This window comes from Apis mellifera, linkage group LG1 (genome assembly GCF_003254395.2).
Source record: "Apis mellifera strain DH4 linkage group LG1, Amel_HAv3.1, whole genome shotgun sequence".
In the NCBI taxonomy this organism is placed as follows: Eukaryota; Metazoa; Arthropoda; class Insecta; order Hymenoptera; family Apidae; genus Apis; species Apis mellifera.
Window position 1 is genome coordinate 12,393,344 of NC_037638.1, and position 23,212 is coordinate 12,416,555.

Genomic DNA, 23,212 nt, shown 5'->3' on the forward strand with positions numbered 1-23,212 from the left:
TAAAAAATAATTGTAAACAAAATAAAAATTTATAAAAAAATCACGTCATTTTGATATATATATATATATATGTATATATTGTGTATATATTATGTATGTATGTATGTATGATGTGTGTGTGTGTGTGTATATATATATATAATATATAATATATATTAAATATAAATAAATATTAATTACATGTACACACACATAAATATATTTTATATAAATAAATTTATAAAAATGATAAAATAATTTTTTAAATATTCTTACTCGTATCAGGGGTGTCTCATGAAGAAATCTACAGAAAAGGGCGGGGACTTGTTAGTCAACCCTATTACTATACATTGTTGCAATTGCAGATTGTCCTTATTCTTGAGAGAGCCTCTCATTGGATGTGCACGTGTACCAGATCACGTGACTATATATAACAAACGCTACTGGTCGTTTCGTCCCTTTAACATTACACGTACGTCATAAAATTTACGGTCACGTGATTATCGTCGCCATCTTGGCAGTTTTCGACGACGAAGGTAAGAAGGATCCGTGACGTCGAACCCAAATAAACACAAAGTATATGTGAATAATTCTGATATAAAAACGGTGTATATCAAGTGTCGAAGGAGTTGCATGTGTAGCCGAATATTTATCAGTGCTACGAACGGTCAGTGAATTTAAATAGCGCGGCATTTGCGATGTGTGTGTGTTTTGATTATTAGTCCTCTTTGTGGGGATAATCGCGATCGGCTAGCGACCACCACGGCAGCTGTTCGACAGTTGAGCCAGCCCTTATGAAGAGATGGCGGCAGCTTTCTAAATTTCAATGAATCAGTAAACATGAGTGTTTCAGCTTCTGATCGTAGATAAAAACAAAATATTACTTGTAAAAGAACGCCAAGGGACTTGCGATTGATTTGTTGGATTTTATGATTTGTATAGTTTTGATACCGAATAACACAATATAACCAGGGCCGTGACAATCCTCTCAATTCCCTTGCGCATTTCCCATACTTTTAACTCCTATCTTTTGTTAAATAGATTTTTTTCAATAGATTGTTTTATTTGTTTTGAATGTATGCATTGCTGTTTACATTTCTTTGAAAAGTTGTAATATAAATAGATTATTACCATTATAATATAATTCATTTATGATATATCGATTGCCATTAACATACGTAACTTAATTAAATTATATTAAATATTTTAATAACATTTACGAATTGAAAATTGTTTAATGAAATTTATAATATATTTTATTGTCATTATTTTCATATTTAATTTATCGATCCGATAACGAAATTCGCTAATAACTTATCTCTGAAATTATGTTTAAGCAAAGTATTTATTCTTTGAATCTTGCATCATTATTTTGCTTAAGTGCATGATCAGCAATATATGAAGAATTCTGAGAGAAATATTGTATATTAAAATTACAGTAGAATTTTTTAAATAATTAATATAAATTATTAAAATTACAGAATTTTTCAAATCAACTAAATAAAATATATATTATATATTAATATTTCTAATTTTGTTTATTTAAGTATAATTAATATAATTATATATTTCTTTATTATACTTTTCTTTATTTTAATATGTATAGCATATTAAAATAAAAAATGACTGAGTCATGTTTTTTTTTATATATATTAAATTATTAAAACATTTAAATAATTCATAATTATTTTATATATTTTAAATATTTTAAATATATTTTTTTTATAAAATAAACAAACGTATTACAGATGGATAGAATCCAGTTTTATTATTTTATTTTTAAAATAGAGGCAAAGAAATTACTCAATATTTAATTAAATCAATATTATTTCCTTCTTTTTATTATATTATATTAATTTTTGTTTCAATTAATCCCATTTATACAAAAACAGTTATATAGTGATGAAATAGCGCCGAAATAAAACAGAGATTGTTAAATCTCGTCTATTTTGTGATTCTTTCTAATTTTATTTCTATTTAACTTTTATAAAAAAGAGCCCATAATTTTGCGACGGCCCTGGGCATAACTTTTTAACGTTTCCAACGTCGCGCCTGCCCTCTGGTGCCTAATTTTCAGCGATGAATGTTCACTATTTACAGGTTTTGTGAATAAATCGTGTATCGTGTGTATAAGGACAAATCGTAACTCCACCGCCGCCACTGAAGATTGCAGGTTGTGAAAATGTCGCGGTATCAGAAAATTGTTTAGGACAGCAAGCGGTCAGGTGCGTATATTTGTGCCTGGTGACAGGAGATGGATGGAGTACGCGTTCCATTACCTCATAGATCTGCCGGGATTCGTGGATAGCGAGTTAAGTAGCACGAGACATGTCCCGAACGAGCATACTGAATGGAATTCCTTATGTCTTCAATCATTCGAATTCTTTTTCGCGTTTTCCGAATTCCAAATAATACTATTATTTTCAACGATGAAGCATGTTGCATCAAGTTAAGCATTCGTGTAGGTTAAAGTATGCTCAGCATCTTTTAGAAGAATGTGATTTTTTTAAAAGAATGTGTTGTGTTTTTTAAACAGATTAAAAAAGAAAGTTTATCTTAATTTTATTATATTTTATACATTAGATAAGCAAAAAACTTTTTTCAACGAAGTTTCGGAGTGTTTGACATGACTATAAGCAGTAAATGGAAAAATTCTAGTAGAATTTTGGATGTAAACGCTAATCGAATGAATCAAATTTATATATATACATAATTTAACAAAATGATATGCGTTTATCTAGTTCTTTTTTCGTTTATATTAGAATGTTTGTTTGTCACGGTTTTTCTTGTCACATGGATATAAATTATTGAATATTTGTAAGGGAAATTCATTTAAATATTATATTGTCGTAGGAGATCAATCTGTCATATTCAGATTCGGTAGGTCATAGGGTTGTTCTGTAGGTGGTTGGCGTGTTGTCCGGCATGTAGTATAGAGTTCGGAAGGTTGTGCGCTCGCGCGCTCACCTATAGACGATTAAGGCGTGTGTGCGTATGATTGCGTGTATGTTTATATATATGTGAATGTATAGGAAAGGCGAAAGTTCGATGTGTAAGTTGTAGATATAGGTGTAGGTTGGTAGGTTGTGAAGGTTGAGTAAAGAGAGGTACGGTGGAGGGCTGACTGGCTGGCTGGCTGGCGCTCGGACGCGGTGGCTAGCGAGTGCAGGTGACTGACTGAGAGACGCTAACCATTCAAGCTACTACACAGGATTTCGCTTATTTGATCATTTTTATTCATTAGTAGTTCTCTGTTCTTTAATCGTTTCTATAATCTGTGTGTGCCAAGACTTTTTCGAACCAAGTGAACGCATTTCGGTAACGCGTCGACTGGAGAGTTACATACTACGAACTTTGTTGGTTATGGGAACAAGGAAATAGGAGTACGGAATTCGCAGCGCCATTTTGAAAAATTCGGCCCCGCTAAAAATTCCCTCTCTTTCCCCGCCCTCGCGTTCATATCGTCGATGTAATGAAACGCGTCGTCGCCACGAGCCGCTTATTCCTGTGTTCTTATTAATTGTTTAGATCAACTGCACAGTGGTGGCCCCATGGAAGGCACGCTGGAAGAACCCCCTATTAAGGACTCATCTCAAGCCAGTCCTGATAAGATTCTTAAAGGTATAATATTTTATTCCTGTTTGAAATTATTAGAACAGCCTTCTTATTCTTTCAATTTTCATTTTTATATTTATTTCACATTTTTTTTTATTATTGTTAAATAATGACATTATTAGATTTTTAATTTTTTATTGACATTATTCTATTATTATTTAATTAAATTTGGATGTCATTAAAAAATTATATTTTATTCATATCATATAGAAATGTTTCTCATTTAATAATATATATTACATTACATTTTTTAATTTATATTAATAATTATCAATAATAAATACATTTCGTTAAATAATTTTAGTAATTTGATTAATAATCTGTAATTAGATTATTGAAAAATATTAATAGTTTTCTTTATTTGTCATGTAATATTTAAATATGATATATTTTTTATATTAAAAAGATATTAACATTTTGTATAAAAATGTTTTATTATATTTTACAGATGTGATTCCAAATGGGATTAATGGAAATTATAATGACAAGGAAGAATTCATTGATGCGGATACTAATATATCCAAACTCGTGTCAAAAGAAATTAGTAGTGTAGTAAAAGAAAAAAGGGAGGCAAATGGAAATGAAGATGATGAGGACAAACATAGAATGGAAGTTGAAATTGAAGAAAGGGATTTAGAACCTGAAAATAGTGAACAGAATGGGATAGCACAAAGTAGAAGTAAAAGAAGTGAAATGTCAGAATCAGAAAATGACTCTAAAATGTCTAAATCCTCAGAGGGTGTCAGTGAGATAAACAATTTTAGTGAAGTGTCTAAGACTGAAGATAAGTGTAAAAACACATCATGTGAATCTATGGAAGTTGACGAACAAAGTAATAATTCAGATGTTGAATGTCTTGATGAAAACATAACAGAAATACATTCAGATAACGATGATGTGTTCACTATGAAAAATTCTGCCCTTAAAGATAATAAAGATTCATCAGGCAGTAGTGATTTACAAATTAATGTCAGTAGTGACATTGCTGATAGTAGCATGGATACATCTGATGTGAAAATCTGTGAAGAAAATGGAAGTTGCGATAGTCCTGATATTGAAGAAATAACTGATAGTGCAAAAAATGGTCACAATATTTCACCAGAACGTGCTAATAAAGATTCAAAACAAAGAAAATCTAGAAAGCAAGTAGATCTTAGTAGTATTACGCCAAGAAGAAGTTCTCGTAATATAAAGAGGACAAGTTATATAGAAAAAGAAATAGAAGAGGAAGTAGATGATGATGGTTCAGATATTGAAGAAATTAAGCCAGAAGATCCTTTAGCTGGTGTTGATAGTAAAGACAAAGAAAATTCTAAATTAAAATCACCAGTCAAAAATAGTAAAACTACCATTGTAGTTAATGATACTAAACGATTAGTAGAAATTGCTGCTGGTAGTAAATCTGTAAAAGGAGGAAAAAAAGAACCTACTTTAGTTATTATAGATACAAATTCTATACTCTCTGGACGTGGTGGTGTTCCTGTGAGTAGCAGTAAACCCCATCACACTGTTTCTAGTACTAGTTCATTTTCAGTAGTTCCAATGGGAATGACAACACAAACTATGTATCCTAATATGAGGACAACTATTACACCAGTGCCCATGACATCAAAAACTGCACAATTAAGTCCTAAAACTACTAGTATGACTACAGTAACACCAACAGTAACACCTCCTATATTACCCACTTTAACTGATGATATGTTTGTGGTAGAAGCACCATCTTTTATAGTACCATATGTATATGAAAAACCACCTCTGAAACCATTAAAAGAATTTGTTACAAAATTGGAAAAATGTTTAGAAGAACAAGAAAAGGAAGAAAGAAGCCAAAGAGGCATAGAAGAAAATAAAAGAGAAGAATGTGATGAAGATTCATTAGATATGAATCAAAAAAATAAGGATAAAAGTGAAGAAAGTGAAAATGAAGGAAACTGTAAGAGTAAAAAAGATGAAGACAGAGGTGACAATTCATTAGATATAACTGAATCTGGATTTAGTAACATAAGTGATAAACAAGATATACGGCAAGATGATAGGAATAAAGTACTAACATATTTTGATTTACCATTGGGAAAATTTTTCATGCAAATTGGAGTGAATCTTGTTCAAGAATATGTGCAAACTGATCTTTTACGGACTCAAAAACGTAAACAGGGCAAAGGTAGCACATCGGCTGAAACTCAATTAGCTATAAATTCGCTCATTAAGAACTTAGAATTTAGTAAAGAAAATAATGAACCATTCCATTTAGAACTGAAAAAATGTGAATTCTGTAATTTTAAAACGGAATCAACTTTAGTCATGCAACATCATTTAGAAACTCCACATATGCGCAATTATGTCTACAAGTGTAATTTTTGTCCAATTGAAGTGCGTAGTCCTCATGATATTTTATTCCATATGGAAGCAGAACATAATACTCGCGGGAGGTTGGAACGGGGTCCAGCTTTTCATCAATGTCCTAATTGTCCATTTGAGGATAATCAAAAAGGGAAATTAACACGACATATACTTGCTTGTACTAAGAAATTTAGACCAGAAAAAAATCTCGAACCAGCTGCTGATTGGGAACCTCCAGCAAAAATTCCAAGATTAAATCGAGCAAGGCCTGTTGCACCAACTAACCCTAGTGCACTTGCAATGGCAATGAGTGGTAAAGGACCTCAACCACTTTTACCAAAATTACTTCCTGCTCCAGTCACTGGTCGCGGAAGAGGACGGCCACCTATGCAACCAAGATATTCAGATTTGAAAACATTACGACCAGGTGGTACAACAATGCGACAAGGTAACTTTATTATTTAAAATTAATATATATTATATATAAAATTATATTGATTTTATAAATTTGATTGTAATATATTTTATAATGTGTTTTTAGATAATGTTGCAGGAATGATGTATCGTCCAACATCATCTGGTTTGTTAGTCCCTACTTCGTATCAATTTGGTAGTAACCAAATATTTCAGGTAAAAATATTTTTATTTTTTATAATTTATCTATTAATAATAAATAAAAAAGCATTAAAATATTTTTATAATATATGGAATATATAATTTTTTTTAAATATTTTGGAATTATGTTGCATATTAAATATATTTTAATATTGTAATTTTTTCATTATTGTAATTTTTTAAATTTTTTAAATAGTATGGGCAATGATAATGATGTAAAGTCATGCCCTTAAAGTAATCTAGTTTTTAATTTTAGTTAAAATGTATAAGCACACATATGATATGCACATATATACACACAGATATCTATTTATGCTTGTATCTGATATTTGAAAATTTTTATAATAATTATATTATTAATCAATATGTTGTATCTATAAAAACTTGAAAAAGTGATTTCATTATATTTTGTCACTATATTACATTTAAAAATGATTAATTTATTAATCTTATGAGAAGAAAAAATCTAAATTATACATTTATTTTATAATTCATATTTAGATATTTTATTTTCTATTTATCCATTAATAGCAGCATATATTAATTTTTTTCTATAAATTTTCATCGAAACCATTCTGTTTTTATCGATATTTATAAAAAGCTACAGGTTCACAAATTCAAGTAAATAAAAATTTAAGAATTAGTAAAAAAATATATGGGTGGTGACAGGTGGTGGGTGGCTCTGGGACTGTCATGTCGGCTGTCTCGGGAGTGAGTAGCAGTAGCGGCGGCAGTTCCGGTCAACCCACACCCATTGCACTTGTACCCAACGTAATCGACTCTCTCTCTAGATTGTCCTCATCACAGGTAAATAATTGTTGGAACCTATCAGGAAGATTAAATTGATTTTATAAAGTTTGTGATCGCATGGATAACATGTTTCGCAGGTGAAAAATGGCTTTCATAACCGATTTCTTAAGATTTATATAATTAAAGCTGTACACAATTGCTTATAGGATTTAACAATATATGTAAAGTTATGGCTAAACATATCATTAGTGTGCAGTGCAACTAGTTTCGTAATTATTAATTTCAGCAGTGTATTTTGATCCCTATAATATCTTGCATTATGAAATGTTTAATTTTTTTATTGATATTCATATAATTCATTGAGAATTTTTATAACCTTTTGTATTATCTTTATAAAATTGATCAATAATGTAAATAATAAAATAAATAATAATAATGTAAATAATAAAGTAGTCATAAAATAAAAAATTTTTGATGAGATATAGTGTGTTTGGCAATAACCTAATTAAATCAAAAACTTTTTCAATCAAAAAATAGTTCATTTTTTTAAATACTATTATATTTAAAATAATGCATTTTATATTTTTCAGAATACAACAACAAGTCCCAAAAATCCTACAGCAAAATTGTTAAGTCAACCAAGTATATCTATAACTCCATTACCACGTACAACATCTCAAACCTCTATTCCTGGTTCTGGAACTTCATCAAAGTCTGGAGGAAAAACCACATTTGTTATATGTGAAATTTGCGATGGGTATATTAAGGTAAATTATATTAAATTTATATTGAATTTTGTTTGTTGAATTTTTATAAAATAATATCTCATATCTTATGATATCTTTAATTATTTATTTATTTATAATATAAATTTGTATTATATTCAAATTCTTTATGAACTTATATAGGTATATTTATTATCATTAATTATATTAGAAAAATATATAAGTATCAAATAGAGTGCATTTATTATTTTATTTTATCTTTCATTTTTCAAAAAGTTAATATTATGACTATCACTCTTAAAAGTTTATACATAATTTTTGATATAGTTATTTTTAAATTATTTTCAAGTTAAAATTTAAATAAATAATTTAAATTTGAAAAATAAATTAAATAGACCATTTAATGAAAATTCAAAAATTTAAAAAATATTAAATAAAAATGGAAAATATTAATAGAAAACTAAAAAATAATATCTAAGCTATTAAAAAAGAAATTAAATTCAAAAACAATGGATTATGAGATTTATTCAATTTATTGTTTCATATTTAAATAATTTTAATATTTTAATATTAAAAATTAAATATTATTATTTTAATATTTTTTCTAATTAAATAATATTATATAATATATAATATATAAAACATAAATACATAAACATGAATAAAGTTATATTTTATTCATTCATTATATATAATTCACATATAAAATTATTTTTTTTCTTTCAGGATTTAGAACAACTACGTAATCATATGCAGTGGATTCACAAAGTTAAAATACATCCAAAGATGATTTACAATAGACCTCCATTGAATTGTCAAAAATGTCAATTTCGGTTTTTCACAGACCAGGTATGTATATATATTATTTCTTAAATAAATTTCATATTTAAATTTAAATATAAATTAACATAATAAATAATACATAATACATATATTAATATGCATATACTTATTATTTAAATAAAAAATTAATATTATTCAAAAGTATTATATTTTTATTATAATTTTTTAATATATTATTATCTATAAAAATAAAATTATAATAATATTAAATTTTTTATTATAGGGTCTGGAAAGACATTTACTTGGATCTCATGGCTTAGTTACATCTAGTATGCAAGAAGCTGCAAACAGAGGAAAAGATGCTGGTCGCTGTCCAGCTTGCGGCAGGGTAAGTTTTATATTGATTGCTGAATATACAAAATTATATGCGTATCAGATTGGAAAATATGAATTAAGGCAACATGATACTTGAGGGCTATGGATCTTAATTTTTAGGTATATCAATGGAAATTACTAAATCATGTTGCGCGAGATCATGGAATGACATTAAAACCAGCACATCTATCTTATAAATGTACAGTTTGCACTGCCACGTTTGGAATGTATAAGCAGTTTGAAAATCATGTATACTCGGCGCATAGTGTCGTAGCTAAAAGAGTAATGGATAAGAAGAATACACCTTCATCTCCATCGTCCAGATCCAATGACTCCCTTCTTAAACCATTGAAGATCAATGATGAAATTACGATTATTCCACAACCAGCAAAACCTACAACCAGGTCGGGTACATCTCAAGGCAGAGGAAAATAGCAATGATCAGCAGAGTGATACATGTGTCTTGTCTTAATGAATTTCACGTAATTTTGTGGTACTCCATACTGGTCATTGTAGTATACAATGACTGACGTGCCGTGTACATGTGTATGCATATTATGCTTAAGACGCAATTACAACCTACAACTAAACCTACAACTCTTGGCAAAAAAACTAGTTGATTGCGTAATAATATTCCATCAATGATTATACCGATATATTTATTTAAGAATTTTTATTGTTGTTATCAGACATAGATAAAATAGACTGTAAAAATATTAAAGGGTGGCCTTCAGTCTAATTCCTTGGTTAATCCTAGAGCTGCATATTCCTGACCTACACGCCTATAAAAACCTATAAATATGAAGAATATTTACATTTTATGCGACACTCACATGTCATACTGCGAATCACTTTTGAATAGTAAATTGACTAATAATATAAATTCTTTTTCTAAGACAAATATATTTGAATTAATTCTATTTTGTTATTAATGCTAATACGATTACGTAGGGCAATAAACGATAAACTGTCCTTACTCCATATATTCGATGTGTCTACGCGTCATGTTGCGAAGCAATTTCTGAATAATATACAAACAAATTGTATTAATCAACGGGAGTGCCCTAAATAATTTTGCAATGTTTTTTGGTGGATAACAAGTACCAATAGTTTTTCTAACTTTTCTTTCTATCAAATGTATACTTCTTTTTCTAATTTCGCCATCATACTTTTAAGCGACGAATATGGAATTTATAATTCTCTGCTTAATTTGTAATATTTCATAAAGTTGTGTGTATGAAGTAAGTTATAAAATCAAAAATTTTTTGAAGTTGTAAATTGTATCTACTTCTATAAGTTGAAATTTTTCGTCGCAGACATTGTAATAAAATATTAAGTTTTATTTTTGCGCTCTTATATAAACAAAAATGTACATTAACATAGAATATAATATAAACGATTATATCAATAAAATAGGATGGCACGCATATGTGTATACATTTTTTCTGTTGAAACAATCAATTTGTCATGGAACACCGAACTTGTTAGTATGAACATCACGACATTTAAACATATATATTTATATATGTATATATATAATATCTAGAAAAATATTATATATATAAATATGTAAAATTATTCTAGTATAGTAATAGCGATATAAGAAGGGACAATTAATTATCTTCTTGTAAGCACTATGGATTTATAATAGACTTATATGAATATGTAGATAGTCGAAAGAAGTAACAGATTTAATTTAATAATTTCGATTTTTCCTTAATAAGTTTTGTACGTTATCGTAGGGAATAATTTTAGAGGAAAAATTTGCATTCAACAAAGAAAATAACATAGTGCATTTTTACATTGTATGGTTGTATTATTTAATTCTACTACCATTTGCCAGCCACTTTTATGGCAAGATATGTTGGTAAAACAGAAAAACATTCATAGTCGTAATTACAGAAATATATACTTTACTGTAATAATTTGTACAATATTATATGATTATAAAAATAAAGTATACCAACATTGTATTACAATTTGTAGTTTATTTATAATTTCTTTTAGATTATATTTGTAATAAAATATACTTGTATTTATGTATTTATGTATAAATTTATTTTAAATATTTTATGCATTTTAATGAATTTATTTATGAATACATATTTAAATAAATGTATTGCTTATAAAATGAACAAATAATATATATATATATATATATATATATATATATATATACATATATGTGTATATGTTATATATACATATATATATAACATAATGATGAATTAGTACATATAGAAAAATAATTATATATTTTTTACTTGTACTATGTTAAAATAAATATATTTTTATATAATATTGAAATAAATATACATTTTAATTATTAATTTGAATATAAATTGTAAAAAATTAAAAAATATATCTTTATAAAAAATTTTTTCAAATTATATTAAAAAAAATATTTAGAGATCATAATTTTTTTATAAAATTACGATGTTCAAGCAATAAAAATTATAATTAAGGTAAGTTCTAAAATTCATAGTAAATAGTATTTTATTTCCGGTTTAAATTCGATTGGCCATCAATTTGTATAGAAATATCGAAGATATATTTTTGAAATTTAACTATAAACATCTTAAATAAATAAAATTATATTAATCATTACTATAAATTTCTTTTATTGTAAATCATAAAATTATTATTTAAAGTGAGTAGTAATAGAAAAAGAAAATAAATTGAGGTTCTAAATGTATCAATTTGGCGGGCAACATACATTTTATCTATATTCATTGAATATACTACTTCTAATGTGATATTCTGTTTTAAAGTAAGATTATTGAACGAAAAATAACATAACAATGAATGTTGATTTACCTTATTCTGTTGAATACGCAAAAAGTTCGCGATCTTCTTGTAAAAATTGTAAGAATTCTATTCAAAAGGATTCCTTAAGACTTGCTGTTATTGTTCAGGTACATAATATCGAGAATATTAATATTAATATGAATTTATATAACTGTTATTAATTTTTATAACTATTATTAATTATTAATATAAATTATTAATATAAATTATTAATATATTATTTTCAATTATTAGATAATTTCATCAATATTATATAATAATAATATAGTTCAAAATAAAAAATGTATTTATGAAAATAAATTTGTTTTTATAAATATTTTTTTATATTTCATTATAAAATTATAAAAACTTATTAGAATTACTTTTCATAGTACTATTGAATTTATGTATATTTTGAATAATGTTTTTAAAAAATTATTATATTTAAAAAATATCAAATCATATCTTTTGATTTTTAGAGTCCTGTTCATGATGGAAAGATACCAAATTGGTATCATCCACCTTGTTTTTTTACAAAACAAAGACCAAAAACTACTGCAGATATTGCTAATTTTGATAATATTCGTTGGGAAGATCAAAAAGAACTTCAAAAGAAAATTGGTTTGTTTAATAATAACATTATAAATTACATATATTATATTATATATACATAATATTATATGAAAATTTCTTATAACTTAAATTTTTATAGAGGAATCAATTAACCTTCCATTACCTGCATCTGGAAGAGGAAAAAAACGTGGAAGTACTTCAGCTAAAAATATAGGTCCATTACGTGATTTTGTAGTTCAATATGCAAAATCTAATAAATCAACATGTAAAGCTTGTGAGGAAAGAATAGTACAAGGAGAAATTAGAATATCAAAGAAAGATTTTGAAAGTGAACAAGCTAGAAGATATGGTGGTATAGATAGATGGCATCATCTTGACTGCTTTATCAAAGTAAGAGAAAGTTTACAATTTTATGAGAGTGGTGATACACTTCCTGGCAAAGAAGAGCTTTCCAAAGAAGATCAAAAAAAGCTTAAAGATGCTTTACCAAAGATTAAATCGGATGATGCTCCACCGATTAAAAAAATTAAAGATGAACCAGTAGATGTAAAAGAAGAGGAAGAAATGAAAAAACAAAATGATGAATTATTTTCAATTAAAGATATATTATCTTCTATAAAAAAATCTGATCTCATTGCTATGTTGGAAAAAAATGAACAACAAATTCCAGAAGGTGTATCTACAGTATGTGTTTTATTAATAAATTTGATTTCAAGTATAAGTAAATAAACATTAATAAATAAATATTATTTAATAAAATAAATTTTTAAAATATTTGATAAAATAATTTTTTATTATAGATAATAGATCGTTTATCAGATGCTATTTATTTTGGAGCTTTAAAGCCATGTCCTAAATGTAGTGGACAATTTGTATATCATTCTGGCATTGGATACAAATGTACTGGAGATTTAACAGAATGGACTAAATGTGAAAATATCACACAAGATCCTAAAAGAAAAAAATTCATAATATCATCAGATTTAAAAGAATCATATCCAAGTCTGTAAGTATTATTGTAAAATTATTTTGATAAATCAACATATACATATATAATGAAATTAAAAGCTATTTAAATATTTAATAGCAAATCTTTGAAATGCAAAGTTAAAAAACGACTTATAAAAATATCTATACCCTCAACATCTAATTTAATAAAAAAAGAAGATGAAATTGATTCTGGACCCAAAGTTGATGCAAAACCTAGACCATTAAAACATATGCAATTTGTTATTATAGGTCATACAGAAAAACATAAAGATACTTTGAAAAAAGAAATTTTGCATTTAGGTGGAGATGTAATATCAAAACTTCATGAACATGTGACTGCTGTGATATCAACACAACATGAAATAGAAAAAATGAGTAAAAAAATGGAAGAAGCTAAGAATTTTAATATTCAAATTATTACTGAAGATTTTGTTGAAGAAGCTAAAGAGTATACGAAATCTGCTATATCGCTCATTAAAAAAAAAACTATTTCAAGTTGGGGTGGTAATTTATCTGATAGAATTAATGTTATTGCAGAAAAATCTAATGCTTCAAAAAGTAAAGGTAAAAGTATATATGAAAAGTCAGGATCTGGCAAAATGAAATTACAATTAAAAAAAGGTGAAACTGTTGATCCACTTAGTGGTTTACAAGATTCTGCACATGTATATCAAGAGGGTAAAAATAAATATACAGTTACATTGATACTTTCAGACATACAAACTAAAAAAAATAGCTTTTATAAATTACAAATTTTAAAACATGATAAAAAAAATCAGTATTGGTTATTTAGAAGTTGGGGTAGAATAGGAACAACTATTGGTGGTTCAAAATTAGACAATTTAGCCTTAGAGGAATGTATACAACAATTTGAATCATTATATGAAGAAAAAAGTGGAAATTGTTGGAGTCAAAGAGAATTTTTTGTTAAAGTACCTCATAAAATGTATCCAGTTGATATTGATTATGGAGACGAAATGTCAACAAAAATATTAGAATCTAACATTAAAAGTGAATTAGAACCACCAATTCAAGATTTAATGAAATTAATTTTTAATGAAGCAAATATGAGAAAAGCAATGATAGAATTTGAAATTGATATAGAAAAAATGCCACTTGGAAAATTGTCTAAAAAACAAATTCAAAAAGCATATTCAGTATTAACAGATCTACAAGAAGTACTAAAGAAAAAAGATTTCGATTCAGTTCAGTTAGTTGATGCATCTAATAGATTTTATAATTTAATACCTCATAATTTCGGAATATCCGAACCTAAAATTTTAAATACAATGGAAGAAATTCATTCTAAATGTGAAATGTTAGATGCATTACTTGAAATGGAGATTGCTTATTCACTTTTATATGCTAAAACAGATACAACAAAGAATCCACTTGATGCTCATTATAAGCAATTAAACACTGAAGTTAAAATATTGGATAAAGAAAATGAAGAGTATAAAGTTATTAAACAATATGTAGAAAATACTCATGCAAAGACTCATACACAATATGAACTTGAAATTGAAGATATATTTATTATTAAAAGACAAGGCGAAGATAGTAGATATAAACCATTCAAAAAACTACATAATAAGAAGTTACTTTGGCATGGTTCTAGAACAACTAATTTTGCTGGTATACTTTCTCAGGGTTTAAGAATAGCTCCACCAGAAGCTCCTGTTACTGGTTATATGTTTGGTAAAGGTATATATTTCGCAGATATGGTTTCTAAATCTGCAAATTATTGTTGTACAAACAGTGAAAATCCTACAGGATTGTTATTGCTTTGTGAAGTGGCATTAGGTAATATGTATGAGAGATATCATGCAGATTATATCGAGAAATTACCGAATGGTAAACATTCAACATGGGGTCGTGGTCAAACACAACCCGATCCTGAAAATGTTTATAAAATGAAAGATGGTGTTGAAGTTCCATATGGTGTTTCTGTATCTGTTAAATTACCAAAAAAATCAGACTTATTATACAATGAATATATTGTATATGATGTTGCTCAAGTAAAAGCGCGATATTTATTAAAAATGAATTTCAAATATAAAAATTAATATTTTTTTAAATATTGAAGATATTAAAAAACATATACTTATATTCAATATAATTCATCTTAAATATTTAAATCTATTCTATTAGTAATATTAGTTTCGATATTATTTTTACAAATATGATGTATTAATTTTTTTTTATACAAATGAACAATAAATTTAAGTAATGAATAAAAATTAAGTAAATCTTTAATTTTAATATATTAAATTAAATATGAATATTTTAAAATCAAAAAGTTTTAAAAATTGGATAAAAATAATTTATACCATTATTTGATTGACATATATTTTCTTTTATTTCGTAAAATTAATATTCAAAATGGAAGTCAAAGTAAGATTGGTCAAATGTATTAATACGAACATAACCATCTTCCCCACCCGTTGAAAAACTTCGACCATTAGGATGAAATGCTAAAGAATTAATTGGACCAAAGTGTCCTTTTAAACGTGCAAATTCTTCTTCAAATACTAAATGGAAAAATCGAGAATCGAATTTTCCTTGACGAGTTGATGTTGTTGTGACATCCATAGCATCTTGACCTCCTCCAAGAACGACCTAAAGTTATAATATATATAATATATATATATAAGTTTTATAAATTTTGATAAATACACAAATATCACAAATATCTTATACATACATGATCAAAAATTGGAGAAATTGTAGCAGAATTAACAGGTCTTTCTGTTTTATATGTTTTCAATAACATTAATGATTCACTATCAAATAATTTGGCAGTATTATCTTTTGATGCAGTTACAAACATAGTACCATCCTTGTTGAATTGCATATCATTTATTTGTGATTTATGACCTTTAACACTTGTCAATTTTTTTCTTGTCTATAAAGAAATATAATTATCAGAAGTTTTAATATTTAATCTTTATATAATTATATAATAATAATAAATATATTATATACCCTAACATCCCAAAGAGTGATTTCACCATCTTCATGGCCAGTAATAATTGTTTCATCTAATGCACCCCATAAAATAGCAGAAATTCTAGGGCCATTCACAGCAATTCTAGAAATTGCATCTGCTTGTGATAAAACTGCATCAACATTTTTAATATCCATAATAAACATTTCACATTGATGTCCTAAAGCTTTATCTGTTGAATAAACAGCAAGATTTGCTGAGTAACTAAAGCTACATGTTCTCACTGAACTGTTTGTATGAAGTAAACCTATTTCTTTTCCTATATTATAATAAATATTTTAAATATAAATGATAGTGCATAAAATAAAATGAAATAGATAAATAAAATGAAAAAAAATGCAAACCAGTTTGACAGTCCCAAACTCTTAATGTATTATCACCACTTCCAGATAAAAATCTTGTTGTATCCCAATTAACATCAATACACCATACAGAACCATTATGTCCATTAAAACTTCCAAGACGTTCCCCATTCAAAGAATACCAAACATTTGGCTTTTTATCTTTGCTAGAAGAGAATAATAAATCTCCTTCTCTATTATATTTGATTTGTGTTATTGCACGTTCGTGCCCATGTAACATTAAAGGTTTCTACAATAAAGTAATTAATTTATTATTTTTAAATATATTTTATATATATCTTTTTTAAATAAAAAATTATTTATTTATTTAAAAATTATCATTACCAAATTTTATGGAATAACATAACCACAAAATAACACGAAAAAATATCTAATTTTAGTTTAAATTATTATATTAAGTATTAGAAAAAGAAATAAAAACTATTGATATAGAAAAAAAGCACATAAGTTTTCAAAATTGAATTCATGATATACTTTTATGTTTTTAATTTTTATGTAGTAATGTCATTAAGGTTATGCTGTCACATGTTTAAATATATTATCAAAATGTACGTAGAATTACTAATAAAACTTATTATTTAAAATATATAATATATTTAGAATAACTAACCATTTTCTTATTTCAAAATAAACGATTAAATAAATTGATTAAAAAGTTAGAAAACACTCCGTTACTCCAAAGCAATCACAAAATTCTCTTGATACAAAAAGCATATGAACACAAACTATAGACAAAATATAGAATAGACCTATCATAGACCTATTTCATTTTTGTTTTTTAGTTTAGGGATTATCTATATTATTGTACATATTTACGATGTCATTAATTCTGAATAGAATGGAATAAAACAATAGTACTGTCGATATAAAAAGAATTATAATTGAATGCAATATTTTTGTATTTTTTGTTTTTAAACGTAAAAAATAAAGACATAAAATATCGATCTTTGATATTTTGATATAATGTTTTTTTGATTTTTAAAATTCTAACCTTATCATTTTCATATAATATGCAAATATATCTATAATTTAGTATAAATTATAAAATTAATAATAGTTGGAATTAAAATATAATTTTATTATAAAAATTATAAGCAATAAATTTATATAGCTTATAAAAAAACAAAATATTTATTACATAACAGAAATTTATATTTATAATATAATATATTTTTCGATTTGATCAATCTTGTATATACTTAATTGTAGATATCGACATTGAATTATTGAAACAGTTGATTGTTACAAAAGAATGAATTTTATGAATAATGAAACTAACATATAAATAAGAATTTTTTTTATATTTTTTTTATATTATAGATTATCAAATATATATTTATATTTTTTCATGTATTTTTGGATAAAATATATATATTATAGTTTATGTTTAAATATAAATATAATCTAATATTAGTTTTAATAAAGTCATATTAAGATTTATTTTTATCATAATACATACAATAATTTTATAAAAAAATTGGATATAATTTCATAATCATTTGATTTTTACAGACGAATAACGTTTGTTTGTTTTAAAACAAATTCAAAGAATACTAGCTACAATATATATTATATAATTACAATAATTACAATAATTTCGAAAATAAAATGTCATGAAATATAATTTTGCTATTCCAAGCAACTTTTGAAAATTACATTAATTTTCAAAATTATTAGTAGAATTATAGAATAAAAATCAATAAATTTTCATTTTAATTTATAAAAAAAATTTTTTTATTTTATTATAAAACTATAATACAAATATTGTTAATAAATTTATGATTAATTGCAAAAAATTTGGTTTCGAAGTTTTGATTTCGAAATTATTAAAGAAAGATATATTTTTAATTCTTAATTTATTATATATAATTTAATTAGAATTCAAAGTTTTCTAGATAAATTTTGTCAAAAAGAGGAAAGGATAATAATAAAAATAAACATAAATAAAAGAAAAAATCAGGAGTTAAAATGCTGATAAGAAAATATAAACATGCTGATGAGAGAAATGAATGCACAATTGAATTTTTCAATTTGTAATTTGTAATTATTCTAATAAATATCTTATTATTGTATTTTAGAAACTTTGGATTTTAATTGTCATAATGAATTCTAAGACATATAATAATTCAATTGAAAATTTATACTTCAAGAATTTCTATAGTTGTTATCCGCGGAATATGAAATTAAAATATAAAATATAAAATTTGTGAAGATTGAAATTATAATGATCAAAGTTATAACGATAGATATTATCGAATTATATATATTTTTTTTAATAATGTTAATTATGTTAATTACTACTACCATTCTATTCTTATGTCGCGTCATCCAGTCTAATTGTAAGCGATATAAGTTCTATTTCTTTGTTTAAACAGTATAAATTAATTCATTGAATTAATTAATCCTTTTATCAATTTTCTCAAAACATTATTTTTATTAGTTAAGGATGATTTATCAAATTGAAAAATGTAGATCTCTATAGTTTTATCATAAGCTATTTCGATCTATATCTTATTTTTATATAGTTTTTATAATAAAATTAAATTTTAATTCCAATTATTATTAATATTATAATTGTTTTCTATATTGAAGACACATGTAACATGAAAATAAAATTAGATGACAAGAATTCCTAAATTTCTATATGAAAAAACGTTATATATTATGTCTTTTTTATATTTTATCTATAATTTCATATATCCTTCTTTGTACTTTTTCATACTTACATTTTGTCTTTTTGATTATGATGTATAAAATTATTAAATTTAATTATAATTTCTGTTAGATTGATTATAATAATTTCTGAGATTAATTATAATCTCAGTAGATTGTTCCTTTTTATTTTAAATAGATATAAATATATAAAACAAAAATATATTAGGTATCCGATCTATATTATATTTTGTCTATGGTCTATTCTATTTCTTGTCTGTGACATAAATTTATCAAGATTTTAACATTTACAAAGAAATCAATTATTTGTTTATGTATTTATATTAACATATATACTACTCATACTACATATATATGAAAATTAAATTATAATTAATATTATTAATATAATTAATTTAAATATTTATAATTACAAATATAGTTAATTGTTGTTTAAATGAAATTTAAAAAATTTTTCTATTTTTAATTTTTATATTTTTTAATTTTAAAATGTAAAAATTTTTATCATTAAATTTAATATAGATTTTATATTAACCAATCGTAATATATTTTTAAGTGATAATATCGTATATATACTAAGTATCTATTGTTATCTAATTTTTAAGTGAAAGTTTGTTTAATGATATAATACGTATAGAATAGTCTAAAAATATTTGTTACAATAAACAATTATAAAAGATTATCAAATTTATTATAATTTTTAAAAAGTATTACAAATAAATTGTATCTTTTTAGTTGTTAAAGAATTCAGTCCTGTTCCAAATTCCGGTTGTATACGGGTTATTGAAACTGAAAAAGGAAACGAAACTGAAACGGCATGTCTGAAATTGCTAACCAACATGAAATCAATCAAAGTTATTGGTTTAAATGGAATGATTATCAAAATCATCTTTCTGATGTAGTTAGACAACTTTTAGAGGAAGATTGTATGGTGGATGTTACCCTGGCTGCTGCTGGAGAACGTATTCATGCACATCGTATAGTTCTTTGTGCTTGTAGCACTTTATTTCGAGTAAACAACTTTCGTGTTTTTAAAAATTCTTTGTAGTCTTTTGTAGTTTTGAATTTATAAATTTTATAAATTTAAATATTTTTTTAAAATTTTTATTTTATGATTATTTTCAAACATTTTTAAATGTAATAATTGAAGTTCAAATTATTTCATTTCTTTTTTGTACAAATTTTAATAATCTTCAATGATAAGCATCAAAAAGTTATTTATTAAAAATTCTTATATGTTTAAAATATTTCTATAAATATAGATTATTTTTTTTGTTTAAAAAATATATATTTTGTTTTATAAATTAAATATCTATAATATTTTATAAATTTTTTATTTATAGGAAATATTGAGTCAAGTAAATGAAGATCATCCGACAATAATATTAAGTGATATATCTGCTCAAGATATAAAATCTATTATAGAATTTACTTATCATGGAGAAGTACGAGTTCCAGTTGAGAATATTAATAGTTTATTAGATGCAGCTCGTTCATTGAAAATCTGTGGTCTTATTGAAGTTGGTTATATTATTTAAAAAATATCAAATAGAATTATTTTTTTTTTTTATAATATTTCTTATGATTGTAGATTGATGGACTTGAAGAAACTGATTCTATTGTGAATAATAAAGATTTTAATGATAATAATGAAGAATCAATAACTGTAATTAGTGAGGCTGAAGAAAAAGTTATTAATTCATTACAACATGATTATGAAAATTTAGAGAATCAACAAAAATATGAAATTACTGAAAATTCCACATTAAATAAAAAAAAGAAACGCAGACGCGATGCAACAAAAAGAGATTATAGTGATGATATGTTGGCATCGGCAATTAATGATTTAAAGGCAGGCCAAACATTGATAGAAGCTTCTACTAAACATAACATACCACGTTCAACATTATATATGCGTGCTAAAGCATTAGGTATTCATTTAAATGCATCAAGGAATGAATATCCAGCAGAATGTATGAAAGCTGCTATAAATGCGGTAATTGGTTGGTATTTGTTTTATATTTAGTTAAACATTAATTGTATTATATTAGTCAAATTGATTCATTGTCATTATAGGTGGATCAAGTCTACAACATGCATCAGAGATGTTTAGTATACCAAAGACTGTATTATGGAGGCGTATTCAAAAGGAAGGATATCAAATATTACGTTCAGAAATGAAAAGATCTTATGGATCTGATAAACGGGAAGCTGCAGTTAAAGCTTTAGAAAGAGGAGAGAATTTAACAAAAGTTGCACTTGAATTTAAAGTAAATTATGAATAATTTTGATCATTCATTTTTATTTTATTTAAACTTTTTGAAAACAATAATTATGTTTTTAGATCCCAAAGACTACTTTATTTAGAGATAAGGCGCGATTGGTAGATGAAGGAAAACTTCCACTCTCATTTTGGAAGAAACGTAAAACAGAAAATGAAGAATTAAAAAAATCTCGTTTGGAAGAAGCTGTTGCTGCTTGTAAAGGAGGAAAAATGTCGCAAGCAGCAGCATCAATGACTTATCATATTCCAAAAACAACAATCTGGAGACGTCTTCAACAAGATGGTAAAAAATCAGAACGTTCATTAGGTTCAAAAAAACAAAGAATATCAGATTCTAAACATAATATAGAAACAAAGGTAGAAGGATCTGATTTCACATATTGCGAGGTATTGAAAGTTATAAGAATTTTTCATTACTTTTTATATATAGATTTTATGACTTATGAATTTTATTTAATTACAAAAATTTTATTTATAGGTTTCATCAGAAATTCCTATAACTTATATAGATGAAAATAGTATACCTGAAGATTCTGTGATAATATTAACAGCAGAAGATATGGATGGACTTAATTTGGAAGAAGGACGACAAATTATTGTTAATTCAGTATGTTTTATTAATTTTTATTAATTTTTTTGAAATCAGATATATAAAGATTGTATATAATTGTATATAATTGTAAAAATTGTATATAATTTATTTCTTATTTAGGAATCAGGACAAGAATATGTTCCTTGTGCTATAAGTATTGAAGAAAATTCAAATTATTCACAAACAGAAAGTTAGCGCATGAATTATTATCATTCAATTACTACTCATTAATTGTGTACATTAAATTAATTTTGTATATTAATTTAGAGTTTAATAATATATTAAAATTCGCGTATGCATACATATACATAAAAATAAGTATTTAATAATAATCACAAACAATATAATTGAATTGTTATTATTGATCGCATTTTTATATTTATTGATCAACGTTTTCTTATATTTATTTACATATTCTATCTTATTATTTTTCTAAAATGTTTAAAATGATAATTTAATTAATATATCGATAAAAAATTACAATGATAATTTAATTAATATATCGATAAAAAAGCTAGTGATTATTAAAAAAATTAAAATTATTTAATTCATTGGATTAAGAAATTATATAATATAATTTATAAATTAATATAATATATTTCATTTAATGTCGCAATGATAAACATGTGCTTTAATAAAAATAATTTTTCTTAGAATATTAAAAATATCTTTTATTTTATTCCTTTGTATTTCTAGGAACATTGAATAAAATTAATACCCTAGTAACGATCTAAAAATCATTTATTAGTCACTTCTCTT

The 23,212-nt window shown here is 25.0% G+C and overlaps 4 protein-coding genes across 14 annotated transcripts; 3 read left to right on the forward strand and 1 right to left on the reverse strand.

Annotated features, from left to right (window-relative positions):
* Positions 1–482: 482 nt before the first annotated feature.
* Positions 483–10,622, forward strand: LOC409717. 10 transcript variants are annotated; one of them, XM_393215.7, is made up of 10 exons: positions 483–646; positions 2,080–2,204; positions 3,508–3,600; positions 4,043–6,385; positions 6,479–6,567; positions 7,222–7,359; positions 7,893–8,069; positions 8,754–8,876; positions 9,094–9,198; positions 9,306–10,622. In XM_393215.7, the coding sequence occupies exons 3-10, from the start codon at positions 3,531–3,533 to the stop codon at positions 9,618–9,620; spliced, it is 3,360 nt and encodes a 1,119-aa protein (XP_393215.5). In that variant the 5' UTR covers positions 483–646; positions 2,080–2,204; positions 3,508–3,530; the 3' UTR covers positions 9,621–10,622. The 10 variants fall into 10 exon arrangements, with proteins under 10 accessions (XP_393215.5, XP_006570170.2, XP_006570168.2 ...); XM_006570105.3 differs by having other exon boundaries at positions 497–515; XM_006570103.3 differs by having other exon boundaries at positions 522–915.
* Positions 10,623–11,675: 1,053 nt separating this feature from the next.
* On the forward strand, positions 11,676–15,769 carry LOC552095 (poly [ADP-ribose] polymerase). Its single transcript, XM_624474.6, has 5 exons — positions 11,676–12,100; positions 12,452–12,593; positions 12,685–13,229; positions 13,346–13,551; positions 13,633–15,769. The coding sequence occupies exons 1-5, from the start codon at positions 11,987–11,989 to the stop codon at positions 15,599–15,601; spliced, it is 2,976 nt and encodes a 991-aa protein (XP_624477.3). The 5' UTR covers positions 11,676–11,986; the 3' UTR covers positions 15,602–15,769.
* A 101-nt stretch (positions 15,770–15,870) lies between these two features.
* On the reverse strand, positions 15,871–17,669 carry LOC409258 (eukaryotic translation initiation factor 3 subunit I). The gene is made up of 5 exons (XM_392780.7): positions 17,515–17,669; positions 16,887–17,133; positions 16,521–16,801; positions 16,240–16,440; positions 15,871–16,154 (listed from the first exon to the last, which is right to left on the reverse strand). Exons 1-5 carry the CDS (start codon positions 17,515–17,517, stop codon positions 15,906–15,908), a joined length of 981 nt encoding a protein of 326 aa, XP_392780.2. The 5' UTR covers positions 17,518–17,669; the 3' UTR covers positions 15,871–15,905.
* A 2,473-nt stretch (positions 17,670–20,142) lies between these two features.
* LOC409259 (protein abrupt) lies at positions 20,143–22,741 on the forward strand. Of its 2 annotated transcripts, none has more exons than XR_411753.3 (7): positions 20,143–20,589; positions 20,921–21,097; positions 21,169–21,580; positions 21,654–21,847; positions 21,922–22,144; positions 22,340–22,468; positions 22,574–22,637. XR_411753.3 is itself a non-coding variant. In XM_397552.7 (7 exons), the coding sequence occupies exons 1-7, from the start codon at positions 20,395–20,397 to the stop codon at positions 22,646–22,648; spliced, it is 1,509 nt and encodes a 502-aa protein (XP_397552.4). In that variant the 5' UTR covers positions 20,143–20,394; the 3' UTR covers positions 22,649–22,741. The 2 variants fall into 2 exon arrangements, 1 of the variants encoding a protein (XP_397552.4); XM_397552.7 differs by having other exon boundaries at positions 21,922–22,248; positions 22,574–22,741.
* Positions 22,742–23,212: the final 471 nt, after the last annotated feature.